This window comes from Ornithorhynchus anatinus, chromosome 11 (assembly GCF_004115215.2).
Source record: "Ornithorhynchus anatinus isolate Pmale09 chromosome 11, mOrnAna1.pri.v4, whole genome shotgun sequence".
NCBI classification, from domain to species: domain Eukaryota; kingdom Metazoa; phylum Chordata; class Mammalia; order Monotremata; family Ornithorhynchidae; genus Ornithorhynchus; species Ornithorhynchus anatinus.
In genome coordinates, this window is record NC_041738.1 from 61879319 (window position 1) to 61904267 (window position 24949).

Sequence of the window (24949 nt, forward strand, 5' to 3'; positions counted from 1 at the left end):
GGATCCCCAAAACTACTCGGTGGGCTTTGATGCTTTTGGGGGAGGGGGCCAGGGATCGTTGCCCTACTTAATTCTGTCATGGTCAATGATGGGTTCAAACAGAGCCCAGGAGGGTCAGGGAAGGGAACGTGCACCTAAAAGCAGTAGAGGCAGAACCATGAAAGATCTAGGGAGGGCCCAGGAAAGTGGGGCTTGGGGAATAATCCTCTGGTGGTACAGGGGTGCTTAAGGGTGGGGATGGGAGGGTTTATCAGGCTCTAGCACCCCTGCCCCCCCCCCACCAAAAAAAAGATAGGCTTTCTGTGGTGAACAGTGAGGGTGCTGATTCTTTGAGACTTTAACATGGTACATTTCAAATAATTATTGCAAAATTTTCACCAAACAAATCTTTGTTCCCGGGTGGGTGGTGAGGTTTCAGCCCACAAGGAACTAAGAGATGCAGCATGGTCAACTGGAAGAGCATGGGCTTGGGAGTCAGGAGACCTGTTTGGGCAAGTCACAAGTTCTCTGAATGTCTCCATTACCTCATCTACAAAGTGGGGATTAAATACCTATTCTCCCTCCCTCTTAGACTGTGAGCCCCGTGTGGGTCAGGGACTGTGTCCTATCTGCTTATACTGTACCTACTTCAAGTGCTTTCCTCTCAAGGAAACTGTTGCCATTCCAAAAGTATTTTCTCGTTCCAAAATGATTTCAGATTTGAAAATAGACGCCACCCTTCATTTCTCAGAAATGATTGGCACTGGCTGGCATCAGTTAGATTTCTGGGCCACAGCCAGACAGGCAGTGAGCCCAGGCCCTTGGCATTTCTTTCTCTCTCTCTTTCTATCTCTCTCTCTCACACACAGACACCGCCCGACCACCCGCACCGCATTCAGGCTCTTGCACACACACTACCTTCCTGGATCCACAGTCCAGAAACAGGAAGGAGATTTCTAACCTATAACCTGACATTCCACCTTGAAACACTGTTTCCCTAGAGATGACCATTTTTAAGTCAATCAGCTGGGGTCCCAGCCCAGATCTGGAGAATACTTCCCTCCTCCAGCGTAACTCCGGCTTGCCGGCCTGTCGAAGGCGAGCAGAATCCGCTCTGTCTCTGTGTGTGTGTCTCAGCCCGGGAGATGAGCTGACCGGCTGGGAGAGAGGACGTCTTGTGGACGTGCCGGTTGTACTGCTGGCCACCGGGCTCTACGCCTCATCTCATCCCCCTAAGCAACTGGTCACCCACAGACTGAGCTCTGGAGCTGGGCAACAGACATGGCACTGGGAAGGTCACATATTTCCTAAAGACAATGGTCCAAATCCCCTGGGGTCAACAGGGCTGCTCACTTTGCCCTTGGCCATACTGTCATCAGAGGCGAAGGCTGGGTATGGCAGCATCTTCTGGAGACTCAAAGGAGTCACTCTGGGACCACATCGAACATTCTGTTTTATGGGGTGGTAGGATAGGAGGTGGGGGAGGGGCCCCCAAAGCAGGAGACAGAGGTGGGGAGGACCAAAGTGGGAGATGGAGGAGGGGGGGTGGACCAAAGTGGGTGAAGGATGTGGGACAGGAGGTTGTGGGACCTGAAGCAGGGGACGGAGAAGCCGAGTGGCTAAGTGGAAAGACCACGGGCCTGGGGGTCAGAGGACCTGGGTTCTCATCCTGGGTCTGCCACTTATCTGCTGGGTGACCTTGGAGAAGCCACTTAAACTTCTCTGTGCCTCAGTTCCCTCAGCGATAGAATGGGGATTAAGACTGTGAGCCCCAAGTGGGATAGTCCTGCGTCCATCCTGCTTACCTTGTATCTACCCCAGGGCTTACAACAGTGACTGACACTGTATAAGTGATGAACAAATACTGTAATTATTATTAATTATTATGGAGGTGGGGGAAAACTGAAGCGGGAGATGGAGGTCGGGGAGACCCGAGCGGGAGATGGAGATGGGATGGGGATTGTGGGACTGGAAGCAAGAAAAGGAGGTGGGGAAACGAAGAAGGAGAAGTGGGGACCGGAGTGGGAGATGGAGGTGTCGGGGAACGATGTGGGAGATGGGAGCACCAGACCTCTGCCTCCCCCTTACCTTTGTGGAGGTTCTCCAGGGGCTCGAGGACCCCTCGGCGGAAGGAGGTGGTGGGGTCCTGCACACAGGAGCGCAGGCTGAGCGTGCTCTGCAGGTGGGGCTCCCGCAGCAGCTGCTCCCGGTAGGCGACGAGCTGCGGGGAGCGGCACAGCAGCGCGGCGACGTTGTGGACGAACTCCGGCACCAGGCAGGTATAGGCGTTGTCTGCCTGGCAGTAGTGGTAGGCGACCACCTGGGGAAGGGGGAAGCACCGAGCACATGCAGGACCGTCAGACACCCCGGCGGGGCAGAGGCAGCGTGGCTCAGTGGAAAGACCCTGAGCCTGGGACAGGACCTGGGTTCAAATCTCGGCTCCAACCTTTGACCCTTAATGGGACAACTTGCCTCAGTTTCCTCATCTGCAAAATGGGGATTCTGTTCTCCCTCTTACTTAGACTGAGAGTTCCACATGGGACTGGGACTGTGTCTAATTTGATTATACTGAATCGACCCCAGAGCTGAATGCTGGGCACACAGTAAGCACTTAACGAACACTACAATTTTTATTCTTATTTGGGGCCCCTGGGGCACGGGCGGGCCAGTTGTCAATCAATCAATCAGCTAGCCAGTCACTGGTATCAATCACTCCCACGTGTGGATGGTGACACCAGCTAGCTGATGGGCTTGAGGTTCCAGCTCAGAGCACCGTGGCAAGAACACAGGTTTACCTGACTTTGTATTGTCCCAGTAGCCTCAGGCCTGAGGCAGATGCCCCAACGAGCCTCAAGGGAACAGAAACTCTCCTTGCTTAGACTTAGACTGCGACCTGGGAAGAGGCTGAATGGACCGGATGCGTACCTGGAAAAAGGGGGGTGCTGGGTTTCACCCCCCCACAGCCTCCACCCACACTCCGCAGAGGCTGCAAACTCAGGAGAAGGAGAAGGCCCCCCAGACGACAGTTTGATCCTCAAATCCTCAGGCTGACCCCTCCCCCTGACCAGCAAACATGACCAATGAACCGAAAGTATGTGTTTCAAATCTAAAGTTCTAAATCTAAAATCTAAATTCTAAATCCCAATACCACTCCCCCACTTCAAAAATTGCCTTGCCTTTGACAAAAACACGAACTGCCCATCAGCTTTGGCTGCCTCCTGCCTAGTCTCTCTGCTGCTTTCTCCCACTACATCCCAGCTCTTCCCGAATAAACTTCCCCTCTCTTGCTCTAGACGCCCAAACCCATTGCTCAAGCAAGTCCATCCCTCCCTTCCCTCAGCCCAGGCCTGGACCAACTTCTCCCGCAGCACCTCTGGAGCTCATGCCCGGCCCCCCTCGAAGACATCCTACAAAGTCACCTCCCCTAGAAGGTTGCCTCTGATTAACACCCCTCTGCCCCCAAAACCCTCGGCCCAGCTGCTCCACATACCTTTCAGGGCATTTCACCCACTTGGCCAGCTGAGCATCCCTAAGTCTGTATCTTCTATTCATTATCTTTTATTTTTTTCTTTATCTATTTTCACCCTCATTATTATTCTTATTCAGTGCCTTTCCTATATGTTTGTTAGCTTCCCCCATTAGACTGTAAGCTCCTCAAGGACAGAGGTGTCATTAAACCCCTTTTCTCCCAACACAAGAAGCCCATTTCCATGGACTGCACTGTAAACAGCGGAAAGTTCCAAGTTGGTGCCAGACTGAATCGAAAAGACATATTCTTTCCTTGCTTAGAGGAGGCTGAAGCCTTTCCTTAAGGAACGTTAATAAGCACAAGTCAGGAATTCCCTGGAGACCACAAAGAAACCTTTACCTTTAACAGCAAATGCTCTCATTTAAAAAGCCACCAAGCCAAACCTGAGAATGAATCCAAACTTGTTTCACGCGTATTTTCCCTTAAGTAACTCCAACTGCTGCAGCTTGGAATTCCAGGACTCAACTGTTGGGAATGGGCTGGGCCGAAGCATTTTTTGGCAGAATTGTCCCAGCCCCGATCTGACCCTCGCTAAGGCCACGGGTATTCCGCACAGTCAGTCTGATTATCCAGAAAAGGGCATGGATATTCTTGCATCTCTGCAATGATCACGTCAACTCTCCCACTTTCTTCTTAATGGTATTTAGCAGTAGTATTGATTAAGCTCTTCCGATATGCAGAGCACTACATGTACAAGGTGCTGGGAGAGAATCTACAGGTGGGATTTAGATATTGTCTCTGTCCCTCAGGGGGCTCACAATTGTTAAGCTCTTACTATTGGTCAAACACCATTCATTGTTTGACTGTGCCTTCCTTGTGGCCAGGGAACTTGTCTACAAATCAGTGAAAAGCAGCATGGCCTAGCAGATGGAGCACGGGCTCAGAAGTTAGAGACACCTGAGTTCTAATGTCACCTCCACCACTTAGCTGTGTCACCTTGGGCAAATCACTTCACTTCTCTGGGCCTCAGTTACCTCAGCAGTAAAATGGGGATGAAGACCGTGAGCCCAATGTGGGACATGGACTGCATCCAACATAATTAGCTCTTATCTGCCCCAGTGTTTAGTATAGTATCTGGCACAAGGTAAGTGCTTAACAAATACCATTTAAAAAAATTGTATTACAATCTCCCAAGAGCTGAGTACAATGGACTGCATAAGGGAAGCGCTCAATAAATACCACTGATTGATACTGATTGATTGATGGATTCTTGTTGTGCTTTCCCAAGTGCACTGCACTGGACTCGGTGGAGGCTCAGAACATACCTTCTCCTAGTGGTCTCACCCTAAATTCTCCTAGGTAAGTACCTGGTATCTTAGGCAGGGGTTGAAAATGCTTCGCTAATCTTCCCAGCATTTCTTGCTTATGATGCAAGGCATTCCCTTTGTTTTATGAATAATCCAAGTAGTTGATTTGAAATCCCAAGGCCAGACTTAGGACGAAAAGCAGTAGGTTTAGCAAGAGTTCTGCAGCAGCTAGCCAGGATGGGGCGTCCACCCCACTTGGCCAAAAGAGTTGCACTTTAAATAAGTCAAACCACCCGTACTTCACTAGACGTGATGCCTACGTTTACGATCCAGATATTTTAAAAGCCAAAACAATGAGTATAAATGGCGACTCCCAAGTTCCGTCTTGGAGACGATCCATCCAGCCACCCAATTTAAGTCTACGACTGCATCAATTCCAGAGCTGATGGGTGAGAATAAATATTTCGATTTGATAATTGTCATTTTGAACAATTTATTACTTTCAACTTGGATATTATTAGCTTGGGATGAGATTTGCCTCAATAAATGAACTGAAAATTATCTACTCACTCACTCATTATTCTATTTCTCCATCTGGGCTCCAAAGTTTCGATAGCCAGGCTTGACAATGGGATTTTCCAGTTACTGAAATCTCAACCACGAGTCTCTCCACGTCACGAAAGCAGGAATAGCTCTGTGTCGTGATCTTCTGTCGGGCATCAGCACGGCAAGAGTTAAGAGAGTCATGTTGAGCCGGTGCAGACTAGTCACTGGTCCACTGTGATCAGGCAGGCTTCCAGGATAGCCTGAAAGTCCCTCCGATTGGTGGCCGCTACTTGGGGCTGCTGTCGGCTCTGCCCTGCTTCCTCCCTCCACTGCCAAGAGAAGCAGTCTGGCCTAGTGAACACGAGCATGGGCCTGGGATTCAGATGACCTGGGTTCTAAAGCTGGCTTTGCCACTTGTCTGCCGTGTGACCTTGGGCACGTCACCTCGCTTCTCTGTGCCTCAGTTTCCTCAACTGTAAAATGGAGATTCCATACCTGTTCTCCTTCTTACTTAGACTGGGAGCCCCATGAGGGACAGGATCTGTGTCCAAACTAATTAACTTGTACTTACCCAGCACTCAGAACAGTCTTTGACACAGAGTAAGTGATTACCAAATACCATAAAATTAAAACCAAAACAAACAAAATAAACCTGCTAGCCTGCCTGATCTCTAGGGCTAGTCCTGGGTTCTAGTTCCAACTCCATCACTTGTCCACTCTGTGATCTTGGGCAAGACATTTCACTCTCTGGGACACAGTTTCCTAGTCTGTAAAATGGGGATTTCATATCTCCTCTTTGATTGTGATTGGCAGGGATTGTGTCCTATTTGATTATCTTCTAACTACTCCAGTGCTTAGCACTGTCCTAGGCACATGGTCTAACACATACTCCAGTCATCACTACTGTTATCAGGGTCACAGCAGGACGGGGGCTGGGCCGAGGGCTGCAAAAGGAAGGTTGGCTCCATCTCACCATTTCAGGCTCACTGTCCACCCCAGGATTCCTGTCACCCCTCAAGGCGCCCAGGATCGCAGTGATTCAGAGATCTGAATGGGATGGTCCCATAGCCATCCTGAGTGCACAAATGACATTTCTCATGAATTGATTCTTAATTAGTTTTGAGCTTGGTTTTCCCTAAATAGGCAAACATTCTCAACAAAATGTTTGAAAAGCAGCATATGTAGCCTGGTGGGCCTGAGAGTCAGAGGACCTGGGTTCTAATCCTGGCTCTGCCACTTGTCTGCCATGTGACCCTGGGCAAATCACTTCACTTCTCTCTGCCTCAGTTGCCTCATCGGTAATATGGGGATTAAAGCTGTGAGCCCCATGTGAGATGTGGACTGTGTCCAATCTGATTACTTTGGATCTATCCCAACGCTTAATACAGTCAGTGCCTGGCATATAGTAGGCGCTTAACAAATACCATTATAAAAATAAGTCTCAGAACCCAAATCCGATGTAACTGTCCCTGTTGCCTTTTTAAATTCTAGCTCTATGGGTGATAGCCTCGTATCAGTAGCACTGATAAACTCAAGTCACTCTCCCCTTCGACTCCAGGGGCTGGACTGGAATCTTGGGAACGCCTGCGGGAGATCTTTTTCTTCCATAGTTATTCATGGTCAGTGGGTTGAATCTCTGGGGTTTGAGGGCTTTCCTTTGAATTAGCTTTCTTCTTTAATCAGTGTATTTCTGAAGGATGAGCTCCCCAGTCTATAAGCTAAGCAGGTGATCAACTCTTGGCTAATTTTCTCTGTCAAAAGAAAGTAGAGCTTTCTAGAGCAGCAAAATCATTCCCATCTCCTCCCCTGAAGAGGGCTGCCTTCTGGATATTTATTCATTATTCAATATGCAAGAAGGAGCAAGACTTCGGCAGAAGCAGCAGGGTGGCCTCGTGGATAGAGCACAGGCCTGGAAGTCAGATGGACCTGGGTTCTAAAGCTGGTTCCACCACTTGTCTGCCATATGACCTAGGGCAAGTCACTTAACTTCTCTGTGCCTCAGTGACCTCATCTGTAAAATGGGGATTAAGACTGTGAGCCCCATGTGGGACATGGACTGTGTCCAACCTGATTATTGCCTGTTTATTGTTGTATTGTACTCTCCTAAGCGCTTACTACAGTGATCTCCTCTAAACACTCAATAAATATGACTGAATGAATTAATTTGTACATACCCGAACAAGTAGTACAGTGCCTGGCACCTAGTAAGCATTTAACAAATACCATTAAAAAAAAGGAAGAGAATCTTCATTCCTTTTCTTCCTCTAAGTGGAGCAATGAGTTTTAAGTTGTAATTTTTGTTCTCCGTCAAGACTGTCCAATATGAGTTGAAATAAGTTCTTGGTCACTCCTCTCCTCTAGTCTCCCGATCTCCTTTGCCAAATTGGAGCTGGACCATGAGGTCACAGTGGATTCCAAACTCAGCAAGGCTGCCGGGTATTTCTAGACCTCGACTGATAGCAAAACAAACTGTCAAAGTTCAAACATCGGGCAAACAAGAATGGAAACATCCAGTCGTGGAATGTCAAATTACCTGCATGCCAAGAACCACTGAAACCAACTCCCAAATCCTCTGCCTCACTCATACCTCAGCCCAAACCCTAGCCCTGGACTTGTCTCTAAGCCCAAATCCGGCAGGATTTGGAGAAGGAGGAGAAGGAAAAAGAGGAGAAGGGGGACTGATGTGCTTATTCAGTGACTGATCTTGTAACTGGCTGAACTTCGATTTTTGAGGCGGATTTTCCAATCTGGGCAATTCTTCATGTTTAGGTGTTTGAAATGGAATGATCTGTCACTGGGTTGCTCAATCCCCAGCTTCTTGAAAGACACAGGGTATCCTAGGGGAGGTGCTGGGGCTTCAAGGACATGGAATGAGGCATTAACTCCTGATTCCTGGGTTCCTTTCAGTTGCCCTTCCAGGAGGACCACCCAATTGGAATTGCCCTTTCAACTGTCAGAGGCAAGCTAGTGGGAGGCGAAAATGCCATTACCCAGTAGGTGAGACCACACGGGCTGTGACTAAAACCTGCTGCTGTTCTCCAGGTAGAAGAACCAGACCTAGTAGCTGGAGGCCTGTGATAGGCAATTGGCAAACACCAGGGGATTCTAAGAACTTGGAGCGGCAGGCGAAGACGCCTTTCAAATGTGCACTGAACCATGAGGAAGTCCAGCCTGTCTAGCCAGAAGAGCAGCTGACTTGCAAGGGCTCCGGCCCCTGTCCTGTCCAAGGCTGGGCTGCAGAGCCAGAGCCGGGCGACTAGTTCTGGCTCGGATACGCAACCCCGCGATGGTGCGGCAGGGAATCCCAGGGGGCTCTGTTCCCAGACTCTCACTGCCGTTGTCCTGGCCAGTAATGGGATTTGCTAAGTGTCCACTGTTTGGGAAGCACAAATCAGAGAAGGGAACTATTCCCTCCCTCCAAGGAGCTTATATTCTAACAGGCTTACCCCTCCGTGCAGCTCACTGGCTTGCAAATAGGTCACTGGTGGGAGGAGATGTAAGGAAAGGGAGGAGAGCATTTTTGGGAGGAAGGAGGCAGGGCTGTTGTTAAAAGAAGCAGAAGCGGAGCCCCTACTGCAGAGCTCGGGCTGGAAGCCAGTGTGTGAAGCAGCCCCCAAAACCAACCTCCAAGAGCAGTTCCGCCCTGTCCCCACCATTCTCCCAGGTCCCACGTTCTGAGAACGGCACCCCTGGCTCACTGCTGAGCAGCTGGGCTCCGTTCCAACGTGAAGGCCATAAATGACCCCGTTTGAATCGTCCCACAATAGTCGGGGCAAAGGGGTGACCACGCCTAGCCGGCCTGGTTTTGGAAGCCAAGAGGCCTCTGCCCGACGCAGCCTCTTCGGTCACGGCCACGGCATCGGCAGGCGTGCTCTGGCGGTGTTTCCTCGGCCCCGGCCTCGCGCTGGAATCGACACAGGGCCCTCTGTTTACTGCACATTGGATTCGCTTGTTTTAATTGGAGGCTTTCAGAATTAGCAGTTAGGCGCGAACAAAAATGAACAGCAGGCAGCTGGTGCCAAAACTCACTCTCTCCCACTTCATCTCCCACTCAACGACTTTGCGCCGCCCCCAGCCGTCTGCTCGGATGCTCTCCCCACCCTGAACGCTGACCACTGGACCCGGAATCCACAGAGCAGTGAACGCAACAAAGGAGAGGAATGAACTCCTTCCTTTAACAACTCTGCAACCTCCAAGAATTACGAATGACTCACAGAATCGCCCCTGGCAGCTAATTAACAGGCAGCGGTACCTTAAGGGGCTGGTGCAAGCGACGCCGAGCCGAGCCGTCAGGAGACTAGGTTCCCAACTCAGCTCTGCCACCAGTTTGCTGGGGGACTGTAAGCTAGCCATTTTAGCTTTTTGTGCCCCAGTTTCCTCATCAGTAAAATGGGAAAAAGCATGACTAGGTCCAATCTGACTACCTTGAGTCGACCCCAAGGGTTAGGACACAGTAAGTCCTTAATAAATCCCATAATTTATTATTACTGTTGCAAATGTTATTATCGGTGTTAGCTTAGTGAGAAGCAGCATGGCGTAGTGGGTAGAGCACGGGCCTGGGAGTCGGAAGGTCATGAGTTCTAATCCCAGCTCTTCCACTTGTCTGCTGGGCAAGTCAGTTCACTTCTCTGTGCCTCAGTTACCTCATCTATAAAATGGGGATCGAGACTGTGAGCCCCATGTGGGACTGGGACTGTGTCCAACCTGATCTGCTTGTATTCACCCCTAGTGCTTAATGCAGTGCCTAGCACAGAGTTAGCACTTACGAGCCACATTATTATTATTGTAGACCTCCTAAACAAACACATAGAGAAGCAGCGTGGCTCAGTGGAAAGAGCCCAGGCTTGGGAGTCAGAGGTCATGGGTTCTAATCCCGGCTTCGCCACTTGTCAGCTGTGTGACTTTGGGCAAGTCACTTAATTTCTCTGTGCCTCAGTTACCTCATCCATCAAATGGGAATTGAGACTGTGAGTCCCACGTGGGACAACCTGATCACCTTCTATCTCCCCCAGTGCTTAGAACAGGGCTTGGCACATAGTAAGTGCTTAACAAATACCAACATTATTATTACATTATTGTTGTTACATATAGAGAATTGAGGGAGAATCAGAAAATCCTTTTCTGGGAGATTTTCCTGTTCCTCAGCACCACACTATATTTATTCCTAGACCCCACAGGTGCTAGAGAAGGCAGACCCCAACAGCAAAGGATTCTGGGACAGCCCCCCAGTACCTGTGAGGCAAGTCTCCGCATGGCCTCCTCTTGGCGCCGTCGCATTTCCGGGGTTCCGGGGCAGCTCCCGCTGGTGACGGACGAATGGGCCGAAGGCGGTTGCGTGAGAGAGGGGTCCCGGCTGGAATCTACATCTGGATCAAAATGATCGGAAGTTACTGTACAACGGCAACTGTTCTGTCAAAATGGAGACGGATCGATTCTGCCTCCGTCAAGGGTTTCTAAAACGAGTCCGTATGCCCAGTCTTCTGACTACGGACTGCAGGCGAAGATGGCCTAAGAATCTGTGGTAATTTTTTGGTAGATGGCTGGGGCAGAGAGGTTGGCGGCTGGCGGGAAGACCGGCCCGATCTCTTCCAACTCTTATTTGGCTTTGGCCACCTGGGCTGGCCGTTTCCTCTTGGGGTCCCATCCCGGCTCCTGCCTGGGTATTTCAATCTCTCTGAGGTCGGGCTGGGAAGAGTGGGGCCTTCTGGGAATCCAGCAAGAGGGGAGAGGGGAAGAAACATCGTGCTGCAGAGATGACAAGGCAGTGAGCTCTGCCAGCATCATTTCTAGTAGTGGTAGCTTTAACCCTCCCCTCTCCTCTTGCTACCACAGCAGAGGCTGAAAAATGCAAAACCCACCAAGCACCTGACGGGGGCTTCTGCCTAGAGGTCAGAGGGGAAAGACCGCATCTTGGGCTCATGTATACATCTCCACCATTGACTCACATCCCTTAACCGGCGGATTCTGTGTGTCGTCACATTTACGTCTCGGGTACTTCACGATATGTTCTCCGGAACGCTTTTTGTTAGGTGTGCGTGGGGGCCGGGGGGAGGACGGAGCGAGGCGGGTGGGGCGGGTGGGAGCTGGGGGAGAGTGTAGGCGGGAAAGAAAGATGACAGCCTGGAGCCTGCACCGGCAGCTTCCCTCTCCTCTGTCTGTCTGCTCTGCCACCCCAGAGAGATGACAGGGAGGGGGCGGGTGCACAGAAGCAGGCACAGCCAGGCTGTGGTTGCCCTGGGGAGAAGGAGCAATGCAGTATTTCAGTAACTTTCTTTTTTCTCACCAGCTCTGATCTCTGTGGAAGAGGCCGGAGCTGAGGTAGAAGTGGCCTGCCCCAGACCCTGCAGGATTATCCCTTCAGCCGAGCTGGGCTTCCTGCTAGATGGTGCTGCCAAGGGGCTGGAAAAAATGAGGAGTAGAAGCAGCAGCAGAAAGCTCAGCCCTAAGCCAGAGTGGTCTCTGGGGACAGCAGTGGGCCGGAGCCTTGTCCGGCCCTAGGCGGGGCCGACTGTTGGCCTGTTTTAGGCCCGTCTCTCCTCTACAGACTTTTCCGGCTCTCGCTGGGGTTTCTGCTCCTCCAGGTTGGAGAACTCCCTCTCTCCCTCCCTCTCTCGTTGGGTGGAACCACCAGAAGCAGCAGTAACAGGGGCAGCAGGAGCGGAGCCCCCCTCCCGCGTCTCCCCTGCCCGGAACAGTCCTGGCCTCGTGCGTTGGCCAAGGCCAGCGCTAATGCCCGCTGGGTTTTGGGGAGACATTTGAATGAGCTATTTCAGAGAAGACATTGAAGGAGCTGTTGGACTGTGTCCAACCTGATTATCTTGTATCTACCCCAGCACATAGTACGGTGCGCGGCGCATAATAAGTGTGTAACAAATACCACACAGAAAAAGAGGGGGCTTCTGTCTCAGCATTGACACCTTCTCGCCCGCTCTGAAGGGGCTCAATGGCATTACAAAGACAGTCAGCTGGCAGGCGTCAGAGTGTAGCTGTTAAGATGTCAAAAATAGCAATTACTTCATTAACCCCCCAACGGCAGGCAAATGCTGAAGCCAGGTCAGCTTGACGAGTTCCCTCGGCCCATCTGCCTCCAGTGGGCCGCCTCTCCGGAACCATGTGGAGAGACTGGAAGTCGGTCCAAAATCGGCCGGGTGTTTGTGATGTCCCGATGGAGGGGAGGGATGACGTTCCCCCAGCTCCTCTCGTTTCCAGCTCAGAGGGACTCTCTCCAAGCCTGGCGGGAAGGCAGACGGCAGGGACCGTGGAACCCGGCCCCAGCCAGCCCATTGGGCTGGTGACATGGGCTAGGGCAGTTCCCACAGGAAAGCCGGAATCTTTGGAGCAGGAGTCTCGTGTGGCTGCTCCCTTGCTATTTCCATCAAGCCTCTCGCAGACATGGGGACCCGAGGGAGGGGCTCTTGGCCGTTCTTCTGGGAAGAAGAAATCTCCTTTTGTCCTTTTGTTCTGGGCTGGGTGTCCCCTCCTGGGCCCTCATTTGGTTATCTGTGGCCTGAAAGCCCGGATACGTCAGAGTGGCTGCGAGGCTCTGCGTTCCTTCAGGAACACTAGTCTGGCCAACCTCTTGGGTCTGCCGATAAGGAAGGTGGCATTGTGGGTGCCCAGGCCCTAGAAAGTGCACTGCTTCTAGCAGCACCTGACACAACGCATCTTGGTTCTGCAAAGCGGCCCCTCGGGCCTCTCCCTAATGACAGATAGGCCCTCTGGACGCTCCCACCCTGCCCACTTGAGAGTTCAGGGACTATCTCAGTTCACTCCCTGGAGTTCTTCGCTTCCTGAGCCATGGTCTCTATTAAGCAGCTGCCCTCTCCCTCGTGCATGCATCCCCTTCAGACTGAAAGCTCGTTATGGGCAGGGAACGTGTCTGCTAAATCTGATGTACTGCACTCTTCCAAACACTTAGTATAGTGCTCTGCACATAGTTAGCACTCAAGAAATATGACTGATTGATTGATCGATGCCCACGGTGGCTAAAAGGGTTATTTTATTTCTCTCTGACCTTGAGAAAACACATTTGAGAGAGACAGAATGAGTATACGTCATAGCAGGGCACCACCCGCTTTTCCCTTCTATAGCTCTCAAAGACAGAGAACTTGAGGGGTCGGAGAGTTCAGCCCCTGTTTTCAGATGATTCTGAACCTAAACCAAAAATGAAATTTTGATTTCTTCTCTTGCCCCTCATGCCTCTCCAGCATTTTCTTTTCCCACATGCAAGTAACAGGAACCAGTTTTCCATTCTGGGAATTTAGGGCAGAAAGACAGCTGGGGTGTCCCTGAGGTGGGGGGCTACTAGCCAGCCACACTTTGGGGCTCAATACCCCGTGCCTGTCCCCCAACTCATGCCTGCTCCAGTCCGGCAGGCCGGGCTGTGAGGAGCATGGATTCGAGCTGAAGGATGGCAGCTGCTCAGAGGAGAGAGGCAGGAGAAATCCCTCCAGGGCACCCCGCCACACAGGCTGAGGCGCAGCTACTCTGACGTCAGTAGCCGGGAGGCGGCAGAGGCAGGCAGATGGGGCTGGTGAGCAGGGACCATCCGCAGAGGAGTGGGCCAAGCGGCACTGTCGTGTTCGTTCTGAGGCTATGCATCGAGGCTGCGGCAGGCAAGTGCTGTGGCAGTTATTCTCCAAATGACAAAATGCCCATTTTTGCAGCTGGCAGAGAAAGCACCGTCATGACCGGTCTGGCCGGCCCCCTCCCTCAGCAAGGGGAAGAGGAAGCCAGGCGAGTCACTCCGCGGTGGCGGTGCCCTGCCCCGAGGGAAGTGTAAATACCTAGTCGAGCAGAGAAAAGGACTGGGGAGGAAGTAGGGGGGCTGGATTGTGGGGGAAGGAAGACCATCCGCCATCCTGAGGAGGCGGTGAGCCATGTGCCCAGGAGAGCAGAACACATGGAGGGCTCATGCTGTGGACTCTGGATGGACATAAGGCACAGACAGGGACTGGAGAGACTCCCAGATTAGGATTAGTATACCCTGGAGGTTTGGGGTCCACAGTTAGGGTTCTAGAGGAGTGAGGCTCCTGTCCCTGGGCGGGGAGAAAGGACTCATTAAGAGACTCTGCTTCCAAAAGATTTAGAGTGGTCTGGAACCTGGGATGCCCCGAGAGAAGAGGGAGTAGGACTAGAGAAAGGAGAGCGTGGGACACCTGCAGGGAAGTACACAGGATCCTGAGATGGGGGCGGGTGGAGAACAGTATTAGATAGAGAGAAAAGTGGTTTGAACTGGAATCGGAGAAGCACCGTGGCCTAGTGGAAAGAGCATGGGCCTGGTACTCAGAGGACCTGGGTTCTATTCCCTGCTCCACCACTTGTCTGTTGTGTGACCTTGGGCAAGTCACTTCACTTCTCTGTGCCTCAGTTACCTTATCTGCAAAATGGAGATTAGGACTGTCAGCCTTATGTGGGACACGGACTGTTTCCAACCCTATTATCATGAATCAATCCCAGCACTTAGTACAGTGCTTGGCACATAATAAACACTTAACAAATACTACAGTTACTTCTTATTTGTAATTGTTTGCATCGTTACTGAATTAAGAAACCGTTAAACATTCTTGACATCTCAGCTCTTGGCCTGTGCCCGAGGAAGGGGCTAGGAGAGAAATTCCGGGAGAGACATATGAACCTGAGGAGATGTGGGAGCGGGAGGAAGGCTTTTCTATGCAAACTTCCTGGAGCCAGCCCCGGAGGGGGGCACAGGCTAGTGCCCAATGATCCCTTCAACTCTGGGTAGACATCCGGTGTTTGGTTGAAGGGTGGTGGTAGCAATAAGGATGCAGGGACTCAGGGAGCACTGAGCAAATAAAGGTTCCCAAAAGTGCTCAATAAATACGACTGAATGAATATCTGTGTTAAAAGATGGAAGAAATGGAGGGTTTTAGGGATCAGCGATCGATCATGCACTCCAAAAGTGACTGTGAGTGCTCTTTCAGACAGGATTTAAAGCCAAGAACCCCCGGTACCATCATAAACGCTTGGGCCTTTTCAACCACATTCATGTGTCCAGTCTATATAACCAGCGGCAGCAGCGTCTCACACTGAGACACAAGTGAGGTCACACGTGGACGTTCTAGACAAATGGAACTGATCTAGGCTCTAGACCGCATGGAATCGAAAGAAAAGGTACCAGACCCCTGGAGGTGCCGACGAGGTGAAAGCAGCCACAGTGGGCCAGAGGTACTTACGTTTTGGGGAGGCATGAGGACTGTCGGAAGCGATCTGTCTCATCCGCGTGCCGTGGCAGCTGAGGGCCACCAGCCTGGAGACGATAGCGGTTTTGCCGAAGCCGATGTTGCCCACGATCACCACCCCTTGGTTCACGCTGGCGTTGGTGCTCTGCAGCTGGGCGTCTATCTCGTGGAACACCCAGTCGCGGCCCACAAACACGGACTCGGTGGTGATGCTGGGCACTTCGAAGAGCAGAGGCTTCAGGGAGATGTCCGGAGGCCGGTACGGGGCGAATCGAACTGCAAGGGAGAATCACGGGACAAGATCACTTAGGGCGAACAGGGAACATCCTATGGGGCAGAAAATGGGGGGGGCCTCTGGTGGTACCCTCGTTCAAGTTTACGCTTGTGTAATGGGTTTGCTCAGGAAGTTTCCAAATGACATTTTTAGACTCTCGTCGAGTAGCCAAAGTGTGAGAATTCTGCCTGCTGCAGCCTAGGAAATGATGGAGATGGGAATTGCTCCAAAGGTTCCTCTGATCCCTCTTCCGGACAAACATCTTTAGACTGAAAGCCCCTTGTGGGCAGGGAACATGTCTATCAAATCTTTGTAGTATTCTCCCCAGTGCTTAGTACAGTGCCCTGCATACAGTAAATGCTCAAGAAATAATAATAATTATTATTATTATGGTATTTGTTAAGCATGTACTATGTGCCAGGCACTGTACTAAGTACTGAGGTAGATACAGGCAAATTAGATTGAACACAGTCCCTGTCCCACATGGGGCTCATGGTCTCAAGCCTCATTTTACAGATGAGGTGAGGCACAGAGAAGTGAAGTGACTTGCTAAAGGTCACACAGCAGACAAATGGCTGAGCTAGGATCAGAACCCGTGATCTTCCGACTCCCAGGCCTGGGCTGCATCCACTACACCAAGCTGCTTCTCTACAGTTAATCAATAAATGAGATTGATTAATTGAAAAACACCATCTGGATGACATGAACTAGACCTCTTTTGTTTTCAGATTTGTGGCCGATGATCATGAATAAAATAATGAAAAGAGGACAATAATATAAAAATGTTTGATCAACCTCAATGAAAACCAGAAGAGATAGACACAGACATTTTACAGCTAGCCTCTCACAAATTCCACCCAACCGGCTGCTTATTTAGTGTTAACTTGAACGTGTCTGTCAACTCTAAATGGATGGTTTGGGTACGATAATCATCCCTCAGAGATTTTCAGCCTTGCTGAGAAGCAAACTTACTGACTCCCAAATTAATTTTACTAGTTAATTTTCTTCTGATTCAGTATCCCTACATCAACATTCTTTCCTACCAGTCAAGTTATAAATTCTTATGGAATCAGGAAAGTGGTCTTTGGCAAGTCTGTTTTATAATAAACATGCTGCATACTAAATGGAAATATCTCTCAAAAACAACATTAAACTAAGAAACAACAGTCTAGCCGGGTAAAATCTAAGGTTTTCATCGACAACATACACTCTGTACCCTGAGGTTCAGAGATCCTTGGGTGTGCATGGAGTGGCTAAGGCTAACGGTTCCCCACTAGCCTTTCTGGCCATTCTCTCCCACACTGGTTCATCTTCACTGCCGGTGGTGCCGTTTTCAAATTTGAAAGCAGCTGCTGCAGCCCTTTTACGTCACTGCTGGCCCGCAAACTTGGCTGGCGTTAGAGCAGTTCATAGAGGCTTCTGGGAAGGTCTTTTCTCTTCTTCCGGGAGACTGCTATGCCAACGCAGGAAGCCCCAGATTGAGCAGGCTCCACTCCTGGGGCTCTGGGGAGGTATGAGGCAGGATGAAACTTAAGTTAAGCATATGGGCAGGGAACGTGTCTGCTTATTCTCTTGTACTGTACTCTCCCAAGTGCTTAGAACAGTGCTCTACATGTAGTGAGCGCTCAGTAAACACCACTGATTGATTTTGAGAGAAGGTAAAGCTTGCTATACAGGTCGATGTTGAAATCAGGACTGTAATCCTTCATTCTATCACCTGCTCTACTTTTTATTTAAAAGGTAGAGGGCAAAGCGAACCTCACGGTTTTTACGATAATCCCTTATATAGCCGACTGTGGATTCCTTAGCTGACTGCCTGTTTGGAAAAAGCAGCAGCAAGCACACATCAATTTCAAGGATGCTTCCAATTGCCTGGGAGCTTTTAGTCCTGCGAGTGAACATAAACAGCACAGGTGCTGAATACAAATTCTGGCGAGTAATTAAAATGATCGATCTAAAAACATGAAAGAGACATAGACTAGCCTAGTTCTTGAGGGCCACCCGGCTGCAACCGGGCTCAAGAAGGGGAATGGCAGGCTAGTTTCTGATCACCTCTCTGCCTTCCGCGAGGTCCCTGGGCTTCAGTCGTGGTGCAGTGGCAGCAAGCGGGGGTCCAGGGATTTAGGGAGCAGTGGGTAGGATGCTCCCAAAACGGTGTCAGAGGAATGAGAAATCTGGAGGGCTTTAGGATGAAGTGGGGTATCCACTTAACAAATATTGCAATTATTATTACATCTTCTCAGTTTTGTAACACGTGGGGCCGCCAACCCAATGGGTGCTTCGATACACATTAATGGACCAGGGTGAGGATGGTGATATATCAAGGGTATTTACTGCAAGCTCACTGTAAACAATGCACTTGATGCTGAAGTGTTGACTTGTGATGAGTAGTTGCTAAGAGAGTTGAGAGAAGCGGTGTGGCCTAGTGAGAAGCAGCATGATCTAGTGGAAATAGCCCGGTGTCGGAAGTCAGAGGACCTGGGATCTAATCTGGGCTCTGCCACTTGTCTGTTGTGTGACCTTGGGCAAGTCACTTCACTTCTCCGGACCTATGTTACCTCATCTGTAATACTACTACTACTACTAATAGTTATGGTACTCGTTAAGTGCTTACTATTTGCCAAAATCAAAACCTCCTTATCCAGTTCAGCAGACAATTTTTTTCCTTTGAAAGGAACAAGATGGCAGTTCTGGCCTCTTTCCAGAGCTGAACTTTGCTCATCACCCTACTGAATCATCATCACTCACAACACCTCTGTCTATTCACTCCCCATACTTCACACCAAGAGGCTTTCATTAACTTAAGGAATAAACTATTAGATCGTGGAACGAGTACATTCCCCAAGGTCAAGTCTTAGTTTGGGGATTCGGCTGACCTCTTCTTGTACGGCCTCAAACCGTCTGTTGTATTTGATTCTTCTACTGAAGAGGTTTTGACATTCTGTCAGGTCTTTTAAAAAGGTTCTAGAAATTCACTGCAGGCCTATAAGGCATGAACGGAGCAGGTGTCAAATGAGCACCCAACAACAAACGGTGCCACAGCTGCCGCCCCCCATCAGAGGCTCCAGTGCCACACTGGGGAGGGGGTTCTCATGGGCAAGGGTCACCCAGAGGGTCCTCTAGCCTGCCGGCTCCGGGCTCTGGGGGGCTGCCCTGCCAGCCTTGGTTAGACCAATGGGGGGAACGAACCCCCGACTTTCACCTGCCCCAAATTCTAATCAAGACACCAAGCCCAGGAGGTAGCTGAGGAAGGAAGGAACCTGGGGATATGCCTAGGGTCTTCCGGGGTGATCTACCCTCTCAGGGGGTCCATCTTTGGCACCCCCCACCAAAACCCACCTGGTGGTTTCCCCAAACCAGAAGGGAACAGGGAAAGGACATTTGAGGGGAGGGTCTTTGGAGAGAACAGCTTCCCTTTATTCTAAGAAGCTGTCACCCCAGACAACAGCTGGCAGGCCGGGGCAGTGATGACCCAGCTGGGAGGCTGCTTTGCTCTGGGCCTGGGCTTCTGGAAGGCAGAGTCTTTTAAGATCTGTTCCTTTAAGAGAAGCAGAGCCCCAGGAGCAAGGACCTGATCTAGTCAGGCGGGAGGGAAATCCAGACACAGCAGCTCCTGGGGAGGGTGTGTCCACAGACCAACAAAATGAAGCCCAGCTATCCCTGCAGCGAATTGCCCTTGGAAATGGAATGGTTGCAAAAGAACTCTGAAGCCATTCATAAAACCAAAAAGCTTCTACCTCTTAGCCACGCTTACTAAGAAAAGCTGCCTCCCTTCAGAGGGTTAAGCGTATTTTCGGGCATTAGGGCTAACCAACCTGCCTGCTGAAATACAAACGCAAACAGCTGCAGGAACAAGGCAGCTCAGATTTGGGAAGAAACATTTATTCATGGAAACGGCGCAAATATTTTTAAAGAAGCAAGTCACAGGGCTGGCAGAACAAAGGATTTGTGGAGCCCAGCCAGGCTCTGGTGCAAATAAAAGCAGCGTTGTTTTTCCCCACATACTTCCCCAATTACTGTAACCCCCAATCTGAAAGCAAAGTTATTCCTCAGAGCGAAAGACAATTTGGGCCTTCTTCTTATGTACCCCGACAGTGACCGTGGTTCCGCATGCTATGTTCCACAAGGGGAAAGAGAAAGCCTAATTTGTTTCCCATAAAACCTCACACACAAAAGCCCTTAAATGTTAACTACTAGATTCCGTTTTCCTTTCTAGTCTAACTGTTCACTGTTGGCCTGTATCTTCTCTTGGATAGCCGAAGGCTCCCTTCTTTAATACTGCCCAAACGTCTTTCATTTTTCTTTTTTATGATCCCTTCCCAGGCTGGGCCCAAGCCTGCAGTGTTATAGCTGGCTCCTTCCAGCGAAGGGATCCCAGATGTCTGAAGAGAGCAGAGTTCGAACAATGGCATTTAGTGAGTGCTTACTGTGTGCACAGCACTGTACTAAGCACTTTTTTTCTTAATGGTATTTGTTAAACCCTTACTCTGAGCCAGTTGCTGTACAAAAACTGGGGTAGATACAAACTAATCAGGGTGGTCGCAGCCCATGGCCCACATGGGGCCCACCATCTTAATCCCCATGTTACAGATGAGGTAACTGAGGCTCAGAGAAGTGAAGTGACTAGCCCAAGGTCACACAGCAGATGAGAGGCGGAGCTGGGATTAGAACCCAGTCCTTCTGACTCCGAGGCTCACCTCTATCTACTAGGCCACGTTGCTTCTCCGAGCACTTGGGAAGGTATAATACACCAGAGTTGGTGGACAAGCTCCCCGCCCACAGTGAGCTGACAGTCCTCTTAGCAATGCCCATGTGGTAGGTCAGAGCTCAGGGCCCGGCACCCCAAGAAGTTTCCTGGGATATTTGGGTAAGCACGGTTACCTCTGACTTGAGAGGAAAAGGTTTTACTTACATTTTCCAGCTGACTAGTCACTAACTCACTCGATAGTATTTATTAAGCACCTACTGGGCACAGAGCGCTTCGTACTAAGAGATTGGAAGAGTACAACTGTAAGTATAACTGAGAGCACCCTCCCTCAAGGAGCTTAAAGTCTAGTGGGGAAGGTGGACACTTAAAGTCCCGAAAAGGGGAAGACAGAAAAGGGGAGATGATTTAGGCTAAGGAATAGGATGAGTTAAAAAATGCTACTGGTGACTCTGAGTTCCTAAGAATGGGAAGCAGTGTGGCCTAGCGGAAAGAGCCCAGGCCTAGGAGTCAGAGGACCTGGGTTCTAATCCTGGCTCTGCCACCTATGTGCTTTAGGACCCTGGGCAAGTCACAACTTCTCAGCGCCTCGGTTCCTTCATCTGTAAAATGGGGATTAAATCCTACTCCCTCTTACTTAGACTGTGAAGCCCTGCGGGGCAGGGACTATGTCCAACCTGATGATCCTGTATCTGCCCAGGGCTTACAGTGCTCGGTACCTAGTAAGCACTTAATAAGTACCAAAATTGCTATTTTATGGCGGACACCCCAGTTCTGGGGAGCCATTGTGGGGATAGAAGGTCACGTCCACGGCTGACCCCTCGCCTCTGTCGTTTAGACTGTGAGCCCGGCATTGGGCAGGGATTGTCTCTATCTGTTGCCGAACTGTACATTCCAAGCACTTAGTACCGTGCTCTGCACATAGTAAGCGCTCAGTAAATACTATCGAATGAATATGTTCCATTTGGCTTCGGCCAAGTTGCTGGGCTACTCTGCAAGCCCCAGAGGGCCCACCTGGAACTTCCAGGAGGAGTCCCATTCAGCACCCATAGGAAACTATTACAGATGCTAATGAGCCAGTAATGCCACTCAGAGCAGCCCAGAGGCTCTCTCTTTTTTTTTTAAAGTTATTTGCTAATAATAATAATGATCATGGTATTTGTTAAGTACTTACTATGTGCCAGGCACTGTTCTAAGCCCTGGGATGGATAAAAACAAATTGGGTTGGATACAGTCCCTGTCACACGGGAGGCTCGACGTCTCAATCTAACTACCCGAGGCACAGAGAAGTGAAGTAACTTGCTCAAGGTCACCCAGCGGACAAGTGGCAGAGATGGGATTAGAACCCATGACCTTCCAACTCCCAGGCCATGTGGTTACTATGTGCCAGGCAGAGTACTAAGCGTTGGAAGAGACACATGCCAACCCTAACCCTAACCCTAATAATGATGGCATTTGTTAAGTGCTTACTATGTGCCAGGCACTGTACTAAGCCTTAGAAGAGATAGAACCTAATCAGGTTAGTCACAGTCCATGTCCCACATGGGGCTGACAGTCTTACTTTCCATTTTACAGATGAGGTCACTGAGGCAAAGAAATGTTAAGTGACTTGACCAAGTCATCCAGCAGACAAGTGAAAGAGCCGGGATTAGAACCCAGGTCCTTCTGACTTCTAGGCGCATGTTCTATCCACTAAGCCACGCTGCTTCTCCCTCCTGCTGCTTTGGAGTTGTGAGCCCCTGCATATTAGAGACTCATGGGTCTGGTGCTCTCGCCAACTCATAATAATAATAATGACAGCATTTGCTAAGTGCTTACTATGTGCAAAGCACTGTTCTAAGTGCTGGGGAAGATACAAAGTGATCAGGTTGTCCCACGTGGGGCACACAGTCTTAAGCCCCATTTTACAGATGAGGTAACTGAGGCACACAGAAGTTAAGTGACTTGACCAAGTCACACAGCTGACAAGCGGCGGAGCCGGGATTAGAACCCACGACCTCTGACTCCCAAGCCCGGGAGCTCACGCCTCTCGGATGCCACCAGTTTCGGCATCTTTGCCCCAGAGAGCAATAGAACATCTGAGAATGAGTGTCCTTGTGGTGTTGGGCTGGGGCAATAAATAAGCAATCAATGGTACTGACTGAGCGAGCATTTACTGGGTGCAGAGTACTGTACTAAGCACTTGGGAAACAACACTATAGGAGACTTGGTAAATGTGATTAACTGCCCAAAAGGGAGAAGCAGCTTGGCCTAATGGATATAGCATGGGCCTTGATATCGGAAGGGCCTGGGTTCTAATTCTGGCTCCTCCGCTTGTCTGCTGGGTGACTTTGGGCAAGTCACTTCACTTCTCTATGCCTCAGTTCCCTCATCTGTAAAATGGGGATTAAGACTGTGAGCCCCAAATGGAGCAAGAACTGTGCCCAACCTAATTTGCTTGTATCTACCCTGGCACTTAGGACAGTGCCTGACACATAGTAAGTGCTTAACAAATACCACAATTATTATTATTAATATTATTAGAAGGCGCTTCCAGTCTAGATTCAGAAGTGAGGCCATGGGTCCACCTACCTTGGAGAACTCTTCCCCTCTAGTCAAATGACAGGAGTCTGTGACCCCGGAACTGTGCGACGGCTTGAGCAGGAGGCTATCAGATTAAAATCGGCACCGTTTTCTGAACTATCTTAGCATTTGGATTTTTTTGTCTACTGCTGGAAGGAAGTTTTCCATACAGCAGGGGTCTTGACAAACAGCGGTTTTCCCTATCACCGCCCTCCCCCTGAAAAGGACAGAGGACTACAGTAGCCCTAACAGTTTTGAAACAGCTGACAAAAGCCGCTCAAAAGAGCCATTGTTTGTAGGATGGAGCCAGGCCTCTTTACCCTTTTATTTATCAATTTGGGCAACAAATAACGCTAATCTTACCCCGACTGACTATATTTCTGACCCTCTTCCGGACCCAACAGGAGCTGGTGGACTTCAGAAACCTCACACTGAACTTTACGTTTTCAGGAAGGTGGGGGAGACACGGGGAAGGAGGGGAGGGGGGAGGGAGAGGCGTGTGAGTGCACAGACACACACAGAGCAGGTAGGGACTCTGTTCTACCTCTAAGAGGCACCTGATTTGCCTAGAGCCAGGAACTTTTCTGTTTTCAGCCTCAGCAGGGTGCAAGGCATTGCCTTGAACTCCTCTCTGCTGCTGCTGAACTCGGCTACTTCCCCAACACAGATTTTCCTGTGGGAAACGTTTCCTGGCTTACATTCAGGGGACGGGGCTTCTCATTGTTGCCGCTCTAATTTTTCCCACCCCCCTCGAGAAGCAAGAGAATCATGAAGAGGGTTCTACTTTCAACATCCTCTCACTGGAGGAGGAAACAATGGAACAGGAAACAGGAGAAGAGACTAACAAGTACGTCACTTTAATAATCTCTCCCCCAATCCTTATTCCCTATGGTCATTTAGTTAACTCTTCATTGTAACGCTATTAAAGATAATTTGCCCAATAATGCCACTTGGGAGTTACCTTTGTAGCTCTTCCTGATTCTTGGGTGGAATAAGGAAGCAGATTACAATTAATTGACTTTGTGCAATCCAGTCTAATTCCATCGGACTGAAATCTCGTCTCTCGGGTAAGCAACCGCCTGTTTCTCCCGAGGCCGCTCCATTCATACTGGATGCCGGGGTCCCCGCTCACCTGAGCCCAAGAGCACCGCCACCTTGACATCTTTCTCTCCCTTTACATCTGGCAGTCTACCACTTTCCCGATTTTCAAGGCCCTTCTGAAATGATCTAGCAGAGTTACTAGACATGCTCCCTGCCCACGAGGATCTTACAACCTAGTCAGGGAGACGAAGACGAAAATAAATCACATGCAGTGGGAAGAACTACATACGTGCTGTGGAGGTCGGGGATTGGGTATCAAAGGGCTTAGGGGCTATGCAAAAAATAAACCTAATTCATTCTGTTAAAATGGGATTTTTCTATATACTTGATGGGTAAATCCTCTGTTTTCTTTCCTGCAGGTTCATCTGTCAACAAAATTTTGGCTGATGAACTCTGGGCGAAGGAACTCAATACTGCTTCTTTATCCAGAGCAGCAAAGTGGCCTAGTGGAAAGAGCATGGGCCTGGGAGTGAGAGGACCTGGGTGGTAATCCTGGCTCCACCACTTGCTGCTGTTTGACCTTGGACAAGTCCCTGAATTTTGTCACAATTTTTCTGTCTCTCACTTCCCTCATCTGCAAAAAACACGGGGATTCAATACCTATTCTCTCTTCTACTTAGACTGTGAGTCCCACGTGGGACCTGATTATCTTGTATCTACCCCAGGGTTTAGTATAGTGCTCGACACGGAGTAAGTGCTTACCAAATACCACAAATACTACTATTAGATCATCTAGGATTACTTGATACTCAGAGGTTTGTGTTTTGTGCCCTTGAATTCCATGACTACTTCCAAGTAAGTTTA

At 49.9% G+C, this 24949-nt stretch overlaps 1 protein-coding gene across 3 annotated transcripts in view; it reads right to left on the reverse strand.

The window, feature by feature from the left end:
• The window catches only part of TANC2 (tetratricopeptide repeat, ankyrin repeat and coiled-coil containing 2), a 404350-nt gene that overhangs the window by 36387 nt on the left and 343014 nt on the right, over positions 1-24949 (reverse strand). For all 3 annotated transcript variants that reach the window (XM_039913595.1, XM_039913597.1, XM_039913596.1), the window contains 3 exons: positions 15498-15779; positions 10534-10667; positions 2068-2299 (listed from right to left, as the gene is read on the reverse strand). In XM_039913595.1, the coding sequence (XP_039769529.1) occupies positions 2068-2299; positions 10534-10667; positions 15498-15779 (648 nt within the window). The remainder of the gene's footprint in view (positions 1-2067; positions 2300-10533; positions 10668-15497; positions 15780-24949) is intronic.